Source organism: Bos taurus, chromosome 29 (genome assembly GCF_002263795.3).
Source record: "Bos taurus isolate L1 Dominette 01449 registration number 42190680 breed Hereford chromosome 29, ARS-UCD2.0, whole genome shotgun sequence".
Lineage (NCBI taxonomy): Eukaryota > Metazoa > Chordata > Mammalia > Artiodactyla > Bovidae > Bos > Bos taurus.
The window spans coordinates 9590806-9606520 of NC_037356.1; the positions used below are offsets into that span (position 1 = coordinate 9590806).

Here is a 15715-nt window from a genome sequence, read left to right on the forward strand (position 1 = left end):
AGATTTGATCATTTGCATTTGGATTAATAATGATAATAGCTACTACTTTTCACTTTGCCTCTTTTGACTAATTACAATACTAATTAATTTACTTCCTTTCTCCATTTTGCTGTAATGCACTTGGACTGCACAGATCCTTTCTCTGCTACTGTAGATGCTGTTGATGATGCCATTCCAAGCTTAAATCCTTTCCTCACAAAAAGTAGTGGTGATGTTCACCTTCCTATTTCTTCAGATGTATCCACTTTTACTACTAGGACACCTACTCATGAAATGTTTGTTGGTAAAGTACCATTTAACCTTTCTTTCCAATTAATGTTTATACTGCCTAAGTATTTTTTAACGTATCCATTATTTTTAAAGCACTGCAATAATTACTTTGGATTTTAATAACAAACTTTAAAATAAACTAGCAGTAGTGTAGTGAGGTTTTTTTTACACCAGTATCCCTGATTTTATTTGATGCAAGTTTTTAGGACAGAAAATTTCCTTTGAAATTGAATTTTGTTTTGTTCTCTGTCATATTGTAGCATCACATGCTACATCCTGTTTATAGTTCAGAGAGTTGGTTATTAGAGTTGGATGAAGAGTGACATCTCCTGAACTCACTTGTTATGTGTGCTTATATTTTTCTCTTTCTGTTTGAGAGAGAGGGTGGTTATCACCCTTAGTAGCTTTCTTAATCTTTTTCCCCCTTTTTAATTTCAAATAATGGTATAATTTTATATTGTCTAAAACCTGTACATACCCTCTGTCTAATCTTAAGGGTCTTCATTGTTAGCCTGGAGGTAAATGAAAAATAGGAAATGAAAAGCAACTTGACTGAATAGCTTTAATTGTGATATAAAAATCTATTAAAAAAGGCAAAATTTCATACCAAAGTTATACTAGGAAGAGTAAGTTTTTAAATATATACTAAACTGAAATAAATGTTTTTGAATCCTGCTAAAATGATGCTAAACCCCCTTAAAAGATGATGAAAGTGCTTTTATTCAATTCATAGATAAACAGCGTAAGGTGACACAAATTTAAATCTTTGATTGAAGCAGCATGCATAAAGTCATCTGTGTACTCTAGATAGAGCAGGTGGCCACATTCTGAATACTTAGCTATATCTGAGAGAGAAGAAGGGAAAGTGACTGGAAAGCAGTAGTTGGAGATTTGAGAAAGTTTCAAGGCAGGTGCTCTAATTACATAATTAGTCTAATAGTTCTAAAGGGTAGTATTTGGTGGCTGTAATTCCTTTATTGTAATACATTTAAAAATTAGATTAAAAGCAGTTGAAACTAAATTATACATTTTGTTACTCTTAGAAATATGTCAGATGGTGTACCTTTTTGCTTGGTAATAAGGGGTAACAAGAGTTATCTTTGGAGTGTTCTGTCAATAGTCTTTTACAGGTTGTATCTTTTCTTCATATTTACTGAATATCCATGGTATGTATTTAGTAAATATAACTGTATCTTTTTAAGTCTGTTCCCTTAGTTTGAGAATATGAAGCAGATATGACTTTGATTTGGGCTGTATATTTCCATCTTTTAAGTCAGAGCAGTGCATGGGCTTCAAGATGTCACATCTGTGTCCCCTGAAGACACAGGGGACTTAACTTCCTGTTAAATACTTTTTCTTTGTATTGTTACAGAGTATTGTTAAATACTCTTTCTTTCTAAAACTTATTGTTACGTACTTTTATGAAAATACAGAAGGGGAAATTAAAAACCACTGCTATCAACCAATTAGGCATCTAGAGTAGGGGTCAGCAAACTTTCTCTTAAAAGGTTGTTAGATTGTAAATATTTTTGGCTTGTGAGCCACACAGTCTTTTTCACAGCTACTGAACCTTGACATAGCATGAAAACAGCCATAGGCAAGACACAAACACATGAGCTTGGCTGTGTTGCAATAAAACTTTATTTACAAAGACAAGGAGCTATAGTTGATTCCTGTCATAGAAGAGGCCTTTTAGTAAGTCTTTCAGTACAAGTTGAAAGTTCCTAAGAAGTACATTTGTGTAATAAAAATTCCATTAGTTTCTTACTCAGTAGTAAGAGCATGAAAGGACCACCCAAGGTGTGTCATTGCTTACACTGCATCATCTAACTAGCCACATGTCATCCTTTAAGGCTTGATTTATTAAAATTAAGTGTTAAATACAATTAAAATTTTTCTTTCTCACTTGTACTAGCCACAGTTCCACTCTTCAGTGGCACAGTGGCTACCATAATGTACCGTATTCACATATCTGCATAATGTGCAGATTTATAAAGCATTTCTGTTGCTAGAAAGCTCTTTTGGATCATGCTGCTCTAGAATAGTGATCAGGAAACTTACTGTAAAGAGCCAGGTAATAAATACCGTAGGCTTTTATATGATGCATAAAATCTGTGAGTCATCATCTTTTCTCTCTTTTTTTAAACCCTTTCAACATGTAAAAACCATTTTTAGCTCTCATGCCATATAAATAGGCCATAGGCTGTAGTTTGCCAGCTCCTGCTCTGTAGAGTTAAGCATGACCAGGAAAAATCAGAGAGTTAGATATGTAGATACCTTCCAGATCTTTCAGAGCAGGACCTTGATTTGATATAGTTCTCAGTGTAGTTTGTAGCTTGCCCTCATTAAAGCCCTAGGGATACTGGGATGTGTAAGTCAGGTGAGTGGGTCGTGGTCCCAGCCATGCCTCCTTCCTCATCTGCAGAAGACGACATTAGAAGAGATGTTAGTATTGGCTAACGAGCCAGCTGGTTCATGTTTTTTCATCTGAGGATATGCAGTGTTGGTTGTTTTTTAAAATTTGTTGTGAGTATTATTTATATATATGTTTTAAATATAGTACTCATAATGGAGCCTTAAGTTAAGTGCTTATTTTTAGTAAGTTGTAAATTAAAGAACACCAAGGGCTTGTACTCCTCTGTTTTCTCTTTTGTTTTTGTTCCTGTTTTTGCTTTTAATTACTTCATTCCACTCTTAGCTGTTCCTCCTCACTTTCTCACTTTTCTCTCTTTTTCCTATCCTTTCTTTTCCTCCCTTATATGCCTTGTCAGATACTTTTTGTGGCACTCAAGCTTATCGTAATACTACCTTTATGTGCCATGAGCCTTCTACTGTAGCTGGTTTATTTGGAGGTAGGTAACAATAATCTCTAAAATTTATTAGTTTGTTTATGCAAGAGGTATTTCTTTTTGTTGTTTTCCTTAAAATGAGTTGGTAAGAAAATAAAAACTTGGTTTAATAAATAGTAGAGTTATTTTCTCAAAAAAGTATGAGGCCTATTTGTTACCGAACTACCACCAAAATCTCCTAACAATCTAATTTTTCTCAGAGGTGTTTGGAATACCTCTCTGTCCCTAACACTTGTTCATCTTGTACCTTTCAGTCAGCTTATTATTTTCCTCTTGAGATTGTTCCTACAGTGCAGTATTAATAAGTGTTAATCTGTGAAGTGGCCAGTGACAGACTTTACACTGGGTTTTGTGAAATGAAAGTTAGGCAATTCAGTTTTCATCAAGGTAACCTTAACTTGGTGAGCCTATTTATCTTTTGCAGGGAATCCCTAAATCTTCTCTTTTGAAATGGTGATATTTTATAACTTTGCTTTAAGTCACTTTTAAAAATTAAAGGTTGACAGTCTAATCAGCTATTATAATTTATTAAGAATTTCCCTTTTACTTTTTTCCTCTGCTAGTTGAAGCTGTTGAAATTTGAGGTACTAGCTCTGGATTACTTCGTATCTTTTCAATTCTTTTATACTTTAAGGCAGTAACATCATAATTTCACAGATTGGTGCCCCTAGGGACCTCAGGAGATGGCTCCTCTCTTTACAGAAAGTTATGAAGTTGTTTTTGTATTATTATGAAGGATAGGCTTATCTCTGATACGAGCAAAATTCTAGAAAGAATTTGGGACAGGATATCAGAGGAAAATAGAAATTTGATATACTGTCCTAGTTACAAATTATTGTTCCCTTTGTTTTCTTATTAAATGATACCATAGCTCAGACATTGTTTCCAGGATTTAAAGAACACTGTAAGCTTCTTACACTGTAATGGTGTAGCATGGGGATGTAATTATAAAGCATGATAGATTTTTGTCTTTCTTGAGTAGATACATCTGTTCCTTTTGTAAGGAGCTTTGAGAAGAACTGGCAAGCCTGTGGTGTATTTGTTGAACAGTTTGTATACTTCAGAGAACTGTTAAATCAGTGTATGTAATTATATTTTGATAATGTTGTATTCTCATTGTATGGTCAGTGTCTTTGAGTTAAGAGTATTTTACAGGCTAAATGACTATGGCATAAGATCAAACTTGTACATTTAAAAATCTTTGCCTCTGCAGAATACTGATACTCTGATGTAAAATGCTACTTTTACAGTAGTATCATTGATGTATACCAGCTTGTGTGAGTCACTGTTAATAAAAAGTCCTTTCTGGCTTCTCTGACTTTGAGGACCTTCTTGAACTTCTCAACAAATCTTGTCCTAGTTTTTCTTTAAGATCAGTCTTTTTAGTACAGTGTTGTTATACTTCCTTATATCCTGGTCATGTGCATTAAGAGTTCAATGTGAGATTCTTATAGACTGAAATTGCCTTTAGCAGAAAGATGGGACAGGAAGAAAGGGTCTATGTTTACGGCTCAAAAGTTTAATTTCTCTCTAATATAGTTATTAATCTTCTAATACCAGATATTTAAAACTTTTTAACATTATGAGTTTATAAAATTTAGAGATGGAAGAGAATTCCTTCCACAAGGAAGGAATTTATTATTGCCATTTATTCCAGCCTTCCACAAGTGAAAGAATCCCTTCTTTGTGATCCTTGCTAGGCTGTTCTCTACTTGAATATATACTCAGTGATTGAAAGCTCCTCAGGTCATGTGACAGCCATAAAGGTCTAGATGATTTTAGTTCTTCTAGTTATCCTGTAGAAATTCAGAACCTCACTTCACAAAAATAAAACTTTACACAATTGAAAATCTTATATTTACCTCAGCATTACCTGGTTTCTCTATAAACTGGATGTCTTGGCTGAATGCCATTAGCATCAGTGTAACATTGACAGAAGAGAAAAAATTTTCCCTTTCTGTTCTTGTGTTTCAGCGTAGTTAAATCAGTATATTTGATGACATATGTGGCGACCCCCTATGGAAGTAGTTAAGTTGAACTTAGAAGATGGTTGAAAATAGTCCTTTTTTTTTTTAATATTCAAAAAACACCTGGACACAAGGGGTTCATAAGGATTAGTGGGTTATAACTTTTAAGAATCCTGTTACTTTGCAAATCAACTTAAACCGTATAGCTTTTGATTAACCATCGAAGGAAGGGAGGCGAGAAATATGGAAGGTGAGTAGGTAGAGGGAGAAAGACTTTTTGGGATACTAAGTTATTTTTTTTTTAAACACCACAGAATTCTTATTTTATTCCCAGATGATCCTTTTAAATTTTGGTTTCGTACAAGATCCTAGAATTTTAGATGTGTTTGGTTTTTTAAAGATCATTAGCATAAAAATTTAAGGTAAAAAATAAGCAAAAATGTTATTTTGTAATGAAACAAACTAGTAATTCAACTTTACTTACTTTTTTATTTTCTTAGTGGGGTGATTTTGTTTTGGAAAATGTAATCACTACAAGGAGATGTGGTAGTCTAGGAAACATTTTGCTGGAAGGGTTGGCTTTGTTTTTTGTTGTGGGAATTTAAGGCTTTTTCCATTCTATTTTCTTCATTATTAGATATTTATAAATGTAGAGTTACTAAAGACTGAGCTTCTTCCATTTTGGTTTCTCTTAGGGTTCACTCCTTCTCCAGTTGCACAGCCACATCCTTCAGCTGGCCTTAATGTTGACTTTGAGTCTGTGTTTGGAAATAAATCTACCAACATTACTGTAGATTCTGGGGGTAAGAAAAAATTACTTTATTACCTTTACTCTAGTGTTCTAGTTTAGAGTCTGTGTAAGGACAGATAATGGTACTTTTACCATGTGTAAATAGATGGAGTTAGGATAGCCAAAGAAGTGGGTCCTCCTCCCTCAACGACTGGAAGAAAATTTCAAGCGACTATTAGCCTTTATTCTTTTCTTAGTGGCAGTTTTGATTCTGGGAAGATCTGTTTCTCCCAGAGCTGTTAAGAGAGAGAAAAAAGAGATTTTCCTTAGATTAGAGTTCTCAATTACTAGTGACTATGTGTAGAATGCTCTGTTTTTTACTCACTATAATTTTTACTTTTACTGAAATAAAATTGGCTTTTTTGAAAACTAGGAAAGTATTACCTGTGGTACCTTGACGTATTGAAATAGTCTGTGTAGTGAACAGCTGGAATAATTAAATATCAGAGCTATGGGTGCAGGGGCTTTTTTTTTTTTAATCATTTTGTAGTATGCTTGTTCATTTGTCTTAAGACAGCTTTATAGACCTCTAGAGCTAGGTTTCCATTTGGTATCTTGTTAATTTGAAGTTTGTAAAAATTGAATTCCTATAAAGTTGACACTAAATTATGTTCTTAATCGTAGAGTGGTAAGTGTAGTAATTAAATTCAGACCATTTAAACATTGAGATACTCTTAATTTCATAATATACAGTTATTAATAGTTATCATAAGTGTTATACAAAAGTAAGAAGCAAGCTTATAAAGAGTATGTATGGACTAGAAATTCATTTTTTTCTGTGCACTGGTAGGTTTACAATGATTTTTGATGTATTTTAACTTTTTCCTCTTGAGTTTGTCTTACTGGGAGGAAGGATAAAGGATATAGAAACCAGTTTATAATTTCTAAGCCCCCATTTTTGGTGACTTTCTTTTTCAAATTCTCTAGTATTCCTAGGTTATGCTATTGAGTCGTTTGGTGGCTTGGTTGATTGGATTTGTTTTACCTTTTACCCTTCAGGAGAGAACCTTAAGGGATTTTATTTTTAAGCAATGTCCTAATTTACTACATGATTCTGTACAATTAGAGTGTAGTTTAGCTATTTCTTAGGTATAATTTAGGCTGTTTTTAGACAGAAAAAAAGAAATAAGCTAGTGGTTCATTTTCACTTGATTCTAATATACTGTTTTACATATACCTTACATTCTTCACTTTAAAGAGTATAAAAAGGTCTATAAAATACAGTTCTTAAAAGAAACGTTTTTTCAGAGATGTATTTTTTACTTGTATTTCTTCAAGTGTGAGTGAGTCTTCAGAAGACTTTGTCGGCTGAGGGGGAGGATTAATTCCATCCTTCTCATCCCAGTTTTGGAATACGAGTAGTTTACTTGAATGCTTCTTTCTTCATTCCCTTTAACTTTAATGTAATTTTGTTATGACGTAAGACAAATGAATTCTGCCAAAGTACATGCAGCCTCCTCAATCGATTTACTTTGAAATGGTGGATTTCTCCTTTTTCACTTAAGGGCATTTATTAGTGCCCATTTTCTTAAAGGATTTTCCCATTAAACAAACAAGGAGAAAACGCAGAGACCTCCTTTAGAAAGCTGTAGCTCTATAAAGTTCCTTACAAAATCCTATTTCATCTGTTTGTAACTTTAAGGCTTTGATGAACTAGGTGGACTTCTCAAACCAACAGTGGCCTCTCAGAACCAGAGTCTTCCCGTTGCCAAACTCCCACCTAACAAGTTAGTATCTGATGACTTGGATTCATCCTTAGCCAACCTTGTGGGCAGTAAGTATTTTTTGAATTCTTGAATCTTCTTTACAATAAGTTGTTTTATAAAAGTGAGTCTAGTTTTTAAATGCTTTCTTTTTCTCGTGTCCTAGATCTTGGCATTGGAAATGGAACCACTAAGAAGTGAGTGTTAAATTTGCTTTTTTTTTCCCATGTGCCATCTAGAGGTTGGTTTGGCTTTTATCTCAAGAAAGTATGTGTATAAATGTCATCTGCATCTTAAATGCTCTGTTCAATCTAAATTTATAGTAAAGAAACTTCATAATTACAGACATTTATATCTCACTTGTGTTTATTTAAAGTGATGTAAATTGGAGTCAGCCAGGTGAAAAGAAGCTCACTGGAGGATCTAACTGGCAACCAAAGGTTGCACCAACAACTGCGTGGAATGCTGCAACAATGGTGAGTTGTAAAATCTCATGATATACTAATATGAATAATTTAGGTGAATATGTACTGTGAAAGTGTGTTTAAAGCAGTGATAAAGCGTAAGTGCAAAGGTCGTTACAAAATTTAAGAAATAAAAGTAATTTTTATTCCTTTCATTCAGCTTCTAAAGGAAGCTGGGTTGACACTATTTGCCAGGTACATTTTTGTAGCTAACATTTACTTAAGGGTTATTTTGTGCCAGGCATCATTCTAACATAATACGTGGTTTTGTTTTATATAATCCTCAAATTAACCTTATATGGTAGTAACTATTATTATCCCATTTTACAGATAAGGAAATGGAAACATAGGATTATTAAGTAATGAGCCCAAATAAAAGAGATGGGGTGGGTTTTTAGAACTCAGGCAGTGTTACCTCAGAGGCTGTGTTCTTAACCATTATTCTCTATTGCTGGTTTCAAATCTGTTATTTATTTGTCTGACACTGAATCGGTTGCTGATTTCACACACACAGTGTTTCCCCTAAAAATGGCTCAGTGTTCACTAATTCAGTGTTCTGGTGACTTTAAGAACCTTTAGTTCAGTTCAGTCACTCAGTCATGTCCAACTCTTTGCGACCCCACAGACTGCAGTACGCCAGGCCTCCCTGTCCATTGCCAACTCCTGGAGTTTACTCAGACTCATGTCTGTTGAGTCGGTGCTGCCATCCAACCATCTTATCCTCTGTTGTCCCCTTCTCCTCCCTTCAGTCTTTCCCAGCATCAGGGTCTTTTGAACCTTAAGTGCAGCAAATAAGGAGAATCAGCTATAAAAATTAGATGACAGTATTAACAAAAACCAAGCAGGTATAGTTTCAGCTGTGTATGTATACACACACACACATCTCACATAGATTATAATCTTAAATCCTAAATAAATTTATTCTAGTAGATGATATATTCTTTTATTTTACAAAAGAGAAAAGGAGATTCAGAGGTGTTAAGTTGACCACCTTGCTAATTGGTACCTAAGTTGAAACTCCAGACCTGCCCACCTGGCCCCAGAGCCAGAGCGTCTTCAGGTATTCCGCATTGTTCCCTAGTTCTCCATCCTCTGGTTATTTCTTGTCAGAGCTGGATGTATCCGGTGACAAATTCTTCACTGCTTTGCACATGTATATGAAAGACTTCAAAAGCTTCACAAGTATTGATTTGGGGATTACAAATAAATTTTAGTTTGTAACAAATTTGCAAATATAGAATCTATGAATAATGAAAATTAATTGTACGATAATTAATGTCCATGAGATTCTCCAGGCAAGAATCCTAGAGAGGGTTGCCATTTCCTTCTCCAGGGGATCTTCCCAACCCAAAATCAAACCTGGGTCTCTCCTGCATTGCAGGCAGATTCTTCACTGTCTGAGCCTCCAGGGAGGACCAATGAGTTAGAATCTAATACTAAAGAAGTTCTAATGGTTTTAATTACCGTAAGGTATGGTTGTCCTTGAGTAGTTTGTGGCTGTACCACTACCCTTGGTCAGCTATTGTTTTACCAATCCAATATGTCTTCCTGGGTCAGAGAAAACCAGTTTCTTTTTTGTAGAAAAATTTGAAACATGCTTTCTTGCAAACTTGGGCTAACAAGCAGCATTTTGATTATGCAAGCTGCACAGTGTGTCCTTCCTGTTGTTAGAGACCCTCATACCCTTATTATAGCCACTTTTGTTACTAAAGCTCTTCCAGAGCATCCTGCTGTTTTGCTGTTTTCCTTGGGTTAATTGTAAAAATTAAATATAGGGCTGAGATAAAAATAGTATGCAATTAAAGTTTTCCATGACATTATCTAGAGAGTTCTATTAATCTCAGTCTTCATTAGTGGAAATTAATACTAAAATTTAGCCACCTTTTAAAATCAGTACTTTTTCTCTGGGCTTCCCTGATGGCTCAGCAGTAAGAATCTACCTGCCAATGCAGGGGATAACGGGTTTGATCCCTGGGTCAGGAAGATTCTCCTGGAGAAGGAAATGGCAACCCATTTCTGCCTGGGAAATCCCATGGACAGAGAAACATGATGGGCTCTAAAGAGTTGGACATGACTTAGTGACTAAACAACAACTTTTTTCCTGGTAGTGGTCACTACCATCACCAATAATAAAACCTTACATTTTAAATAGTTTACATTTTACACACACATACACACTGTCCTGACTCTATAATTAGTGCACTCTTGGGAGCAGCTGTTGTCCCAACTGTAGGGGTAAACTGATTTTTCTTTTTCCCCTCAAGTGGAAAGCAGCTCAGAAGCAGATTTAAATTGAAATCCATCCCTTCTGACTCTGAATCCAGTGTTTTTCCCACTGTAACATACCTCTAGGTGTGAATCATACATTGATATAACATATGAACCATGATATAAATCCGCATGCTGATAGGAAAACACAATGACTCCTTTCTTATTTTGTATTAAATTAGTATTAATCTATATGAAATAGTAGAAATTTGCAAATAGCACTTGACCTTAGATTGACTGTTAGAATGTAATAGGCATCTAACCATCTAGAATGTTGATAAGAAACCATATCTATGGTGCTGTGTTGTATATGGTAAGGTGTGTCATCTCTTGAGGACTTGGTTAAAATATTTGTATGTATGTATTCCATAGAGGTTCTTTTTAATGACTAACATTTAGGGCTGGTGATGTGATTCACTACCTAGATAAAATGCTGCTTATGACATTACATTTCTAACCTTTTTATTAATCTTTAAACACTGTCAAGGTTTTTAAACTTTTAAAAATTTAAAACAAATTTATTGATATTTTATTAAAATATATAATGATGTTACACTATCAACTCTTTTAACTGCTTGCTTTTTTTTCTGTGATATTCATTGTACAGTGCATCCCGGTTTATGGTATGCACTGAACTTTACACTGTTCATACTACTGATAGGTTTTATATTTTAATGACACTTGTAATTCTTACGTAAGTAAGGTGATGATGCCAAAGACTAAATTTCCCTTGTCAACCTTGATAGTGTTTTGGTATAGATGTTCTTCCATTAGATACTGGAAATACAAGGAATTCTAGGTAGTTAATGAATGTACATGTGAACTAAAATGCTCTCTATGTATTTTCTGTTGTGTAAGTACTTGTTCTAATCCAGTGTTATTGCATTATGTAATTGTTCTCCCTGGGAAAAACAGAATGGCATGCATTTTCCACAATACGTAAGTGACCAAAAACTAGCCTTTTTTGCAATAAATTGGCATGCTATTAACCACTGCTGTAGCAGAATCTCATAACCTTCCAGCTATTACTTGTTTTCACATTCAAATTTTCACTGTGCCGAAAATTCTTCCTAGCATCTACTGATTTCATGGGTTTGTTGTAGAATTGATTCTGATGATGGTAGCATGGGAAATATAAATTTTTTTTCTTGCTTAATATTCTGCCATTTGCTGCCAGATGGCTGGGCGTCTGTGTTTGTATCTGTGCTTCCACTATGCACTTGATGACTTCTGAATGAAGGGAAATGGTGATTGTGGTAATGTTGAAAATAACAATTGCATGAAATCTTACAGGCTTCTGCTGTACTTGGCAGTTTGTCTACTGCTCTTGCAGCTCTTGGTTTTTAAGTAGGGAGAGACCAATAAGTTCTACATGCTCACACAAATACTAAACTTTTAACTATTCACTTTAGTTATGCTTTATTTAACTTCTCCATGTGTATGTTCAAATTGCCATATAATTTATGTTTTATGTTTTAGCAGTGTTATTGGTCTTTCACCTGTATTCATCTGAAGTTTTTATTAAAAGATAACACATAGGGGAATGTTGTTAAGACAGCAAATGTATCTAAAATGATTCTTGCTGAGGTCGTATATTTCAAAGCATGAATTGAAGTAGGAAGAGGAAGGACCTTAAACATCTTAGTAATAGATCATTCTTTTAGACATTTAAGCATAAACAGACTTGAAAATGTATTACTCCTCTGAATTGGTGCTTTGCAGAACATATTTTAAATAATTTACAGAATAAATTAGAATATTAATATATATATTCTACATACAAACTTGAGTCATACTCCATAGTGGTTTGAAATCTTTGGGCTTATTTGAAAGAAGTGAATGAGGTCCTTAGAAACTAGTCTTTTGGAAGATCAGATTGTTCACTGATTTGAAATCTTTAAGTTTTGTCTTTGCTGCAGAAGTGAAGCACCTAGGAACATTCACTCTGCTGCTTTTTCTGGGCAGACATCTTTATGGGAGAGACAGACGTTACATTGCAGGATTTGAGTGTTTCTAAAAATCTGAATATTTTTAATGCTGTAAAAGCACATTGAAATCTTAGATCACTGTTGCATATAAGTTTAAATGGTATTTTTTCTTTCTAATAATTCTGCTTTTCTGCTAATTTCAAGACACCTTTTGTCATTGAGCTTGACACAGTTATTAATGAACACAAATATCACCTTTAATCACAGCTGTCTTAGCAATTCTTTTTAGCTATTAATTACCTGGACTCCATTGACATATGTGGGTTACACTTGCTTGTTTGTTTTTTCTCTTACCATGTCAGGCCCCCCCTGTAATGGCCTATCCTGCTACTACACCAACAGGCATGATAGGATATGGAATCGTAAGTATTTTTCCCAACACAGCTTTTTGAAAATCGATTGACCTGCATTTAACATGTATTTATTTCCAAACTTAACTGAAAAAAGAGTTAGTGCCACATATACCCTTAGTAACTAGCACAGAACCTTGCACCACAGCGTAGGTTTCATAAGTATTTCTAAAACAGTTATTATACAACAAATATCATTTATTAATGTTAACTGTATTACTTGGCTTATTTTTCCTCTCATAAGTTTTGTTAGGCATCTATGCTTCATTGTGAACTCATTTAAACATTAATGTTAACTCCAAGTCTCTGTTGCTTTGACCTTATATTAATACCAGTGAGGTCTTAAAACCTTAATACTACTATAGTGGATGTGGGGAGTTGATATTTCTTGCATTGTGTAGGGGGTAAATTTAGTTTAGTAAAGGCCAGAGAAATTTTCCTATGACATGATTGGTATAGTACAGAAACAGTGTTTAAACTTTTAAGCTGCCCACAACCCACATTATAAACTGCTCTTACTCTCCCAGCTCTCGTAATATGCAGACTCAAATAAAAATGAAGGTGTAGTAGCTTCAGCCCACTACACATTCTGGGAAACTGTTGCTGGTGGGAGGCAGTGTTCATCCATTGGTATTGCTGTTGTGGCTACTTCTGCTACTTCTTTATTTATGTCTTAGTGAAAGTAGCTCTTTCTCTGCATATGAAAAAGTTTCATAAAAGCTTTTGGATTAAGTAGTCATTACATAAAAAGGGTATCTACACAGAAAACTCATAAAGTGAATCACTGAAAATAGGAGTCATCTTAAAAAGTTAAGTAGAACTTGCAGAAAGATAAGATTTTAGAATATTGCATTTTAACCAAAATAATGTAATGGTGTGTGTACTCTGTTCTGTCACTTATGTTAATTTTATATTGTGGAGTGGTAATTTCTAAAGAGATGGTTGTTTGAGATTTATTTTCAATTACTTAAGAATGAACTAACCTCTGTGTGTGAATTTAAGCCTCTTCTTGGTTTTCTTTAAAAATGTGTTAAGATAAAATGAAAGAACTGTTGAAGGTAAACTTCTTCAAAGAATCAACTATTTTCCCTTGTGCTTACTTGCATTATGGTATAAGAACTGGATTTGATGAACAAAGGCAATTTACTTTGAAATGTCTTAACCATTTTATAGTTTTAAGTTTCCCTATGTCTAAAGATGGCAAGTTTGGAAATTTTTTTTGGTCTAAATTATTTTGTATGTTTATTGTAGTTTGAATTTTGCAGTTCATACAGAAAAAGTTGAGTTTTTTGGTAAACGTTAAAAAATAAGCCCAAGAAAGATTTTCCATACCAAAACAATTCTCTTAAAATTTTTAGCTGTCAGTCTTATTTGCATTTATAGACATTTCCCCTTTGAGTTAATTCAGATGTACTAATACTAGTACATCATTATCATCCTTCTTGTTTACTTACTCATAATAAGGAAAATGTGAGTCAGCATCCTTTAACTTGAGAATTTCTGTTTTTTGTTTTTTTTAGCCTCCTCAAATGGGAAGTGTACCTGTAATGACACAACCAAGCTTAATATACAGCCAACCTGTCATGAGACCACCAAACCCTTTTGGCCCTGTATCAGGAGCACAGGTACTAATTAACATGCTGCACGTAACTTGTACTGTGCTTGATGTGGAAGAAATATAATACCGAAAAATCCTTTTATGCAGTTCAAAAAAACAAGTTGTTAGCATTTTTTCCCTTCATGGAGGATGATACTTTCTTCATGTATCTTTCTCATGTTAGAGCTTTTAGGAATGTTGACTATTTGGAAAGAAAGGATAAGCGATTACAAACAGTAATCAAGTTATCAAGAAAAGTCTTGATAACTTATAGTTGGTAGGGCCAGAGGTTAAGAAACCTTCTTTCTGATAACAATTCTGATGTGCGCTCTCCTGTGTTGGCCTTAGAAACCTTGAGCTCAGAACTCAGTTCTTGGCTTGAATGCCACAATGAAGTGTTGCCGTTGAGATGTCTGTGAAACTTGACAAGTCTTCAAAAGTTGTGAATGCTATTTTTTCATTAGATAACTTTCTCCTGCTGAAGATCATATTTAAAAACAGATAACCCTCTCCCCACAAAAGAGCAAAAAAGCTTGAAATGCCATCCTGACCTAATTTCTTCACAGGAAAGACTTTTCTCTTCAGATGTTTCTAAGGCCTTCTTCAGTTCATGAAAATTCACCTGGATATTCACTCTTTCTTTTTCATCTCACTATTGTTAGCATCAGGGAAATCTGGATTTTTTTTTTGAAAAATGCTTCTCCCATTATGGTTAGGAGAGGAGATAAGAAGTTTCTTTGTTGTTTACCTCTCTGATGACATCTGGTGGGACGAGACCTTTGTAAAGAGATAGGTTGGCTTATCCCTCTCTATTACCCTGCTCATATCATTTAACAGTTGGGAAGTACTGACATGTGATTGTAAAAGTCACCCCCTTTCGTGGCTTCCAGTGCCAACTGATTGATTATTTTATGTATTTAATGCTGTTTGAAAGCATTCATGAGCATGTTTGTTGATGGACTTGTTATTCCTTTTCCACTTGAACACAGGTAGTTTTATACTTGATAGTGTATACACTGTTATATTGCAAAAATTAGTTTGTATTGATCCAGTTAAGTTAGTCTATATGTATCTCATAGACCAGTGAAGCAGAAGAGACCGTTTCATTTTTCAGCCTTTTTGAGTATTGACCATTTAATAAATTTGAGTATTTATCATTTAATAAATTGATTACTTGGGCAGTGCCAGTGACTGGGAGTGGATAGTGAATTTAATTCTGATTGAGAGGTAAAATCTATGTGCTTTGAATTTCATGTATTTCCCCGGATGCCTCTTTTATTCTCATTTGTCCATGTTAAAGCGACCTTTTCTTCCTGCTCCTCAAACAGTTAAGTATTCATAATGAAGTTACTTGGTAGATGAGGTAATTGATGCAGTTATCTTTCTTATGCATTTGTTTTTATAAATTAGATTATGGGTATTTATAGTTTTCTTTCTTTTCCATCTTTTACCAGCAGCGGTTCTGAATA

At 34.3% G+C, this 15715-nt stretch overlaps 1 protein-coding gene across 24 annotated transcripts in view; it reads left to right on the plus strand.

Annotated features, from left to right (window-relative positions):
• Positions 1–15715, plus strand: part of PICALM (phosphatidylinositol binding clathrin assembly protein) — a 101469-nt gene that overhangs the window by 71149 nt on the left and 14605 nt on the right. For 2 of the 24 annotated variants that reach the window (XM_059882885.1, XM_059882888.1), the window contains exons 13-21: positions 134–283; positions 3042–3122; positions 5782–5889; positions 7519–7650; positions 7746–7776; positions 7956–8055; positions 11227–11250; positions 12602–12661; positions 14170–14274. In XM_059882885.1, coding sequence (XP_059738868.1) covers positions 134–283; positions 3042–3122; positions 5782–5889; positions 7519–7650; positions 7746–7776; positions 7956–8055; positions 11227–11250; positions 12602–12661; positions 14170–14274 — 791 coding nt within the window. 24 annotated transcript variants of the gene reach the window in all.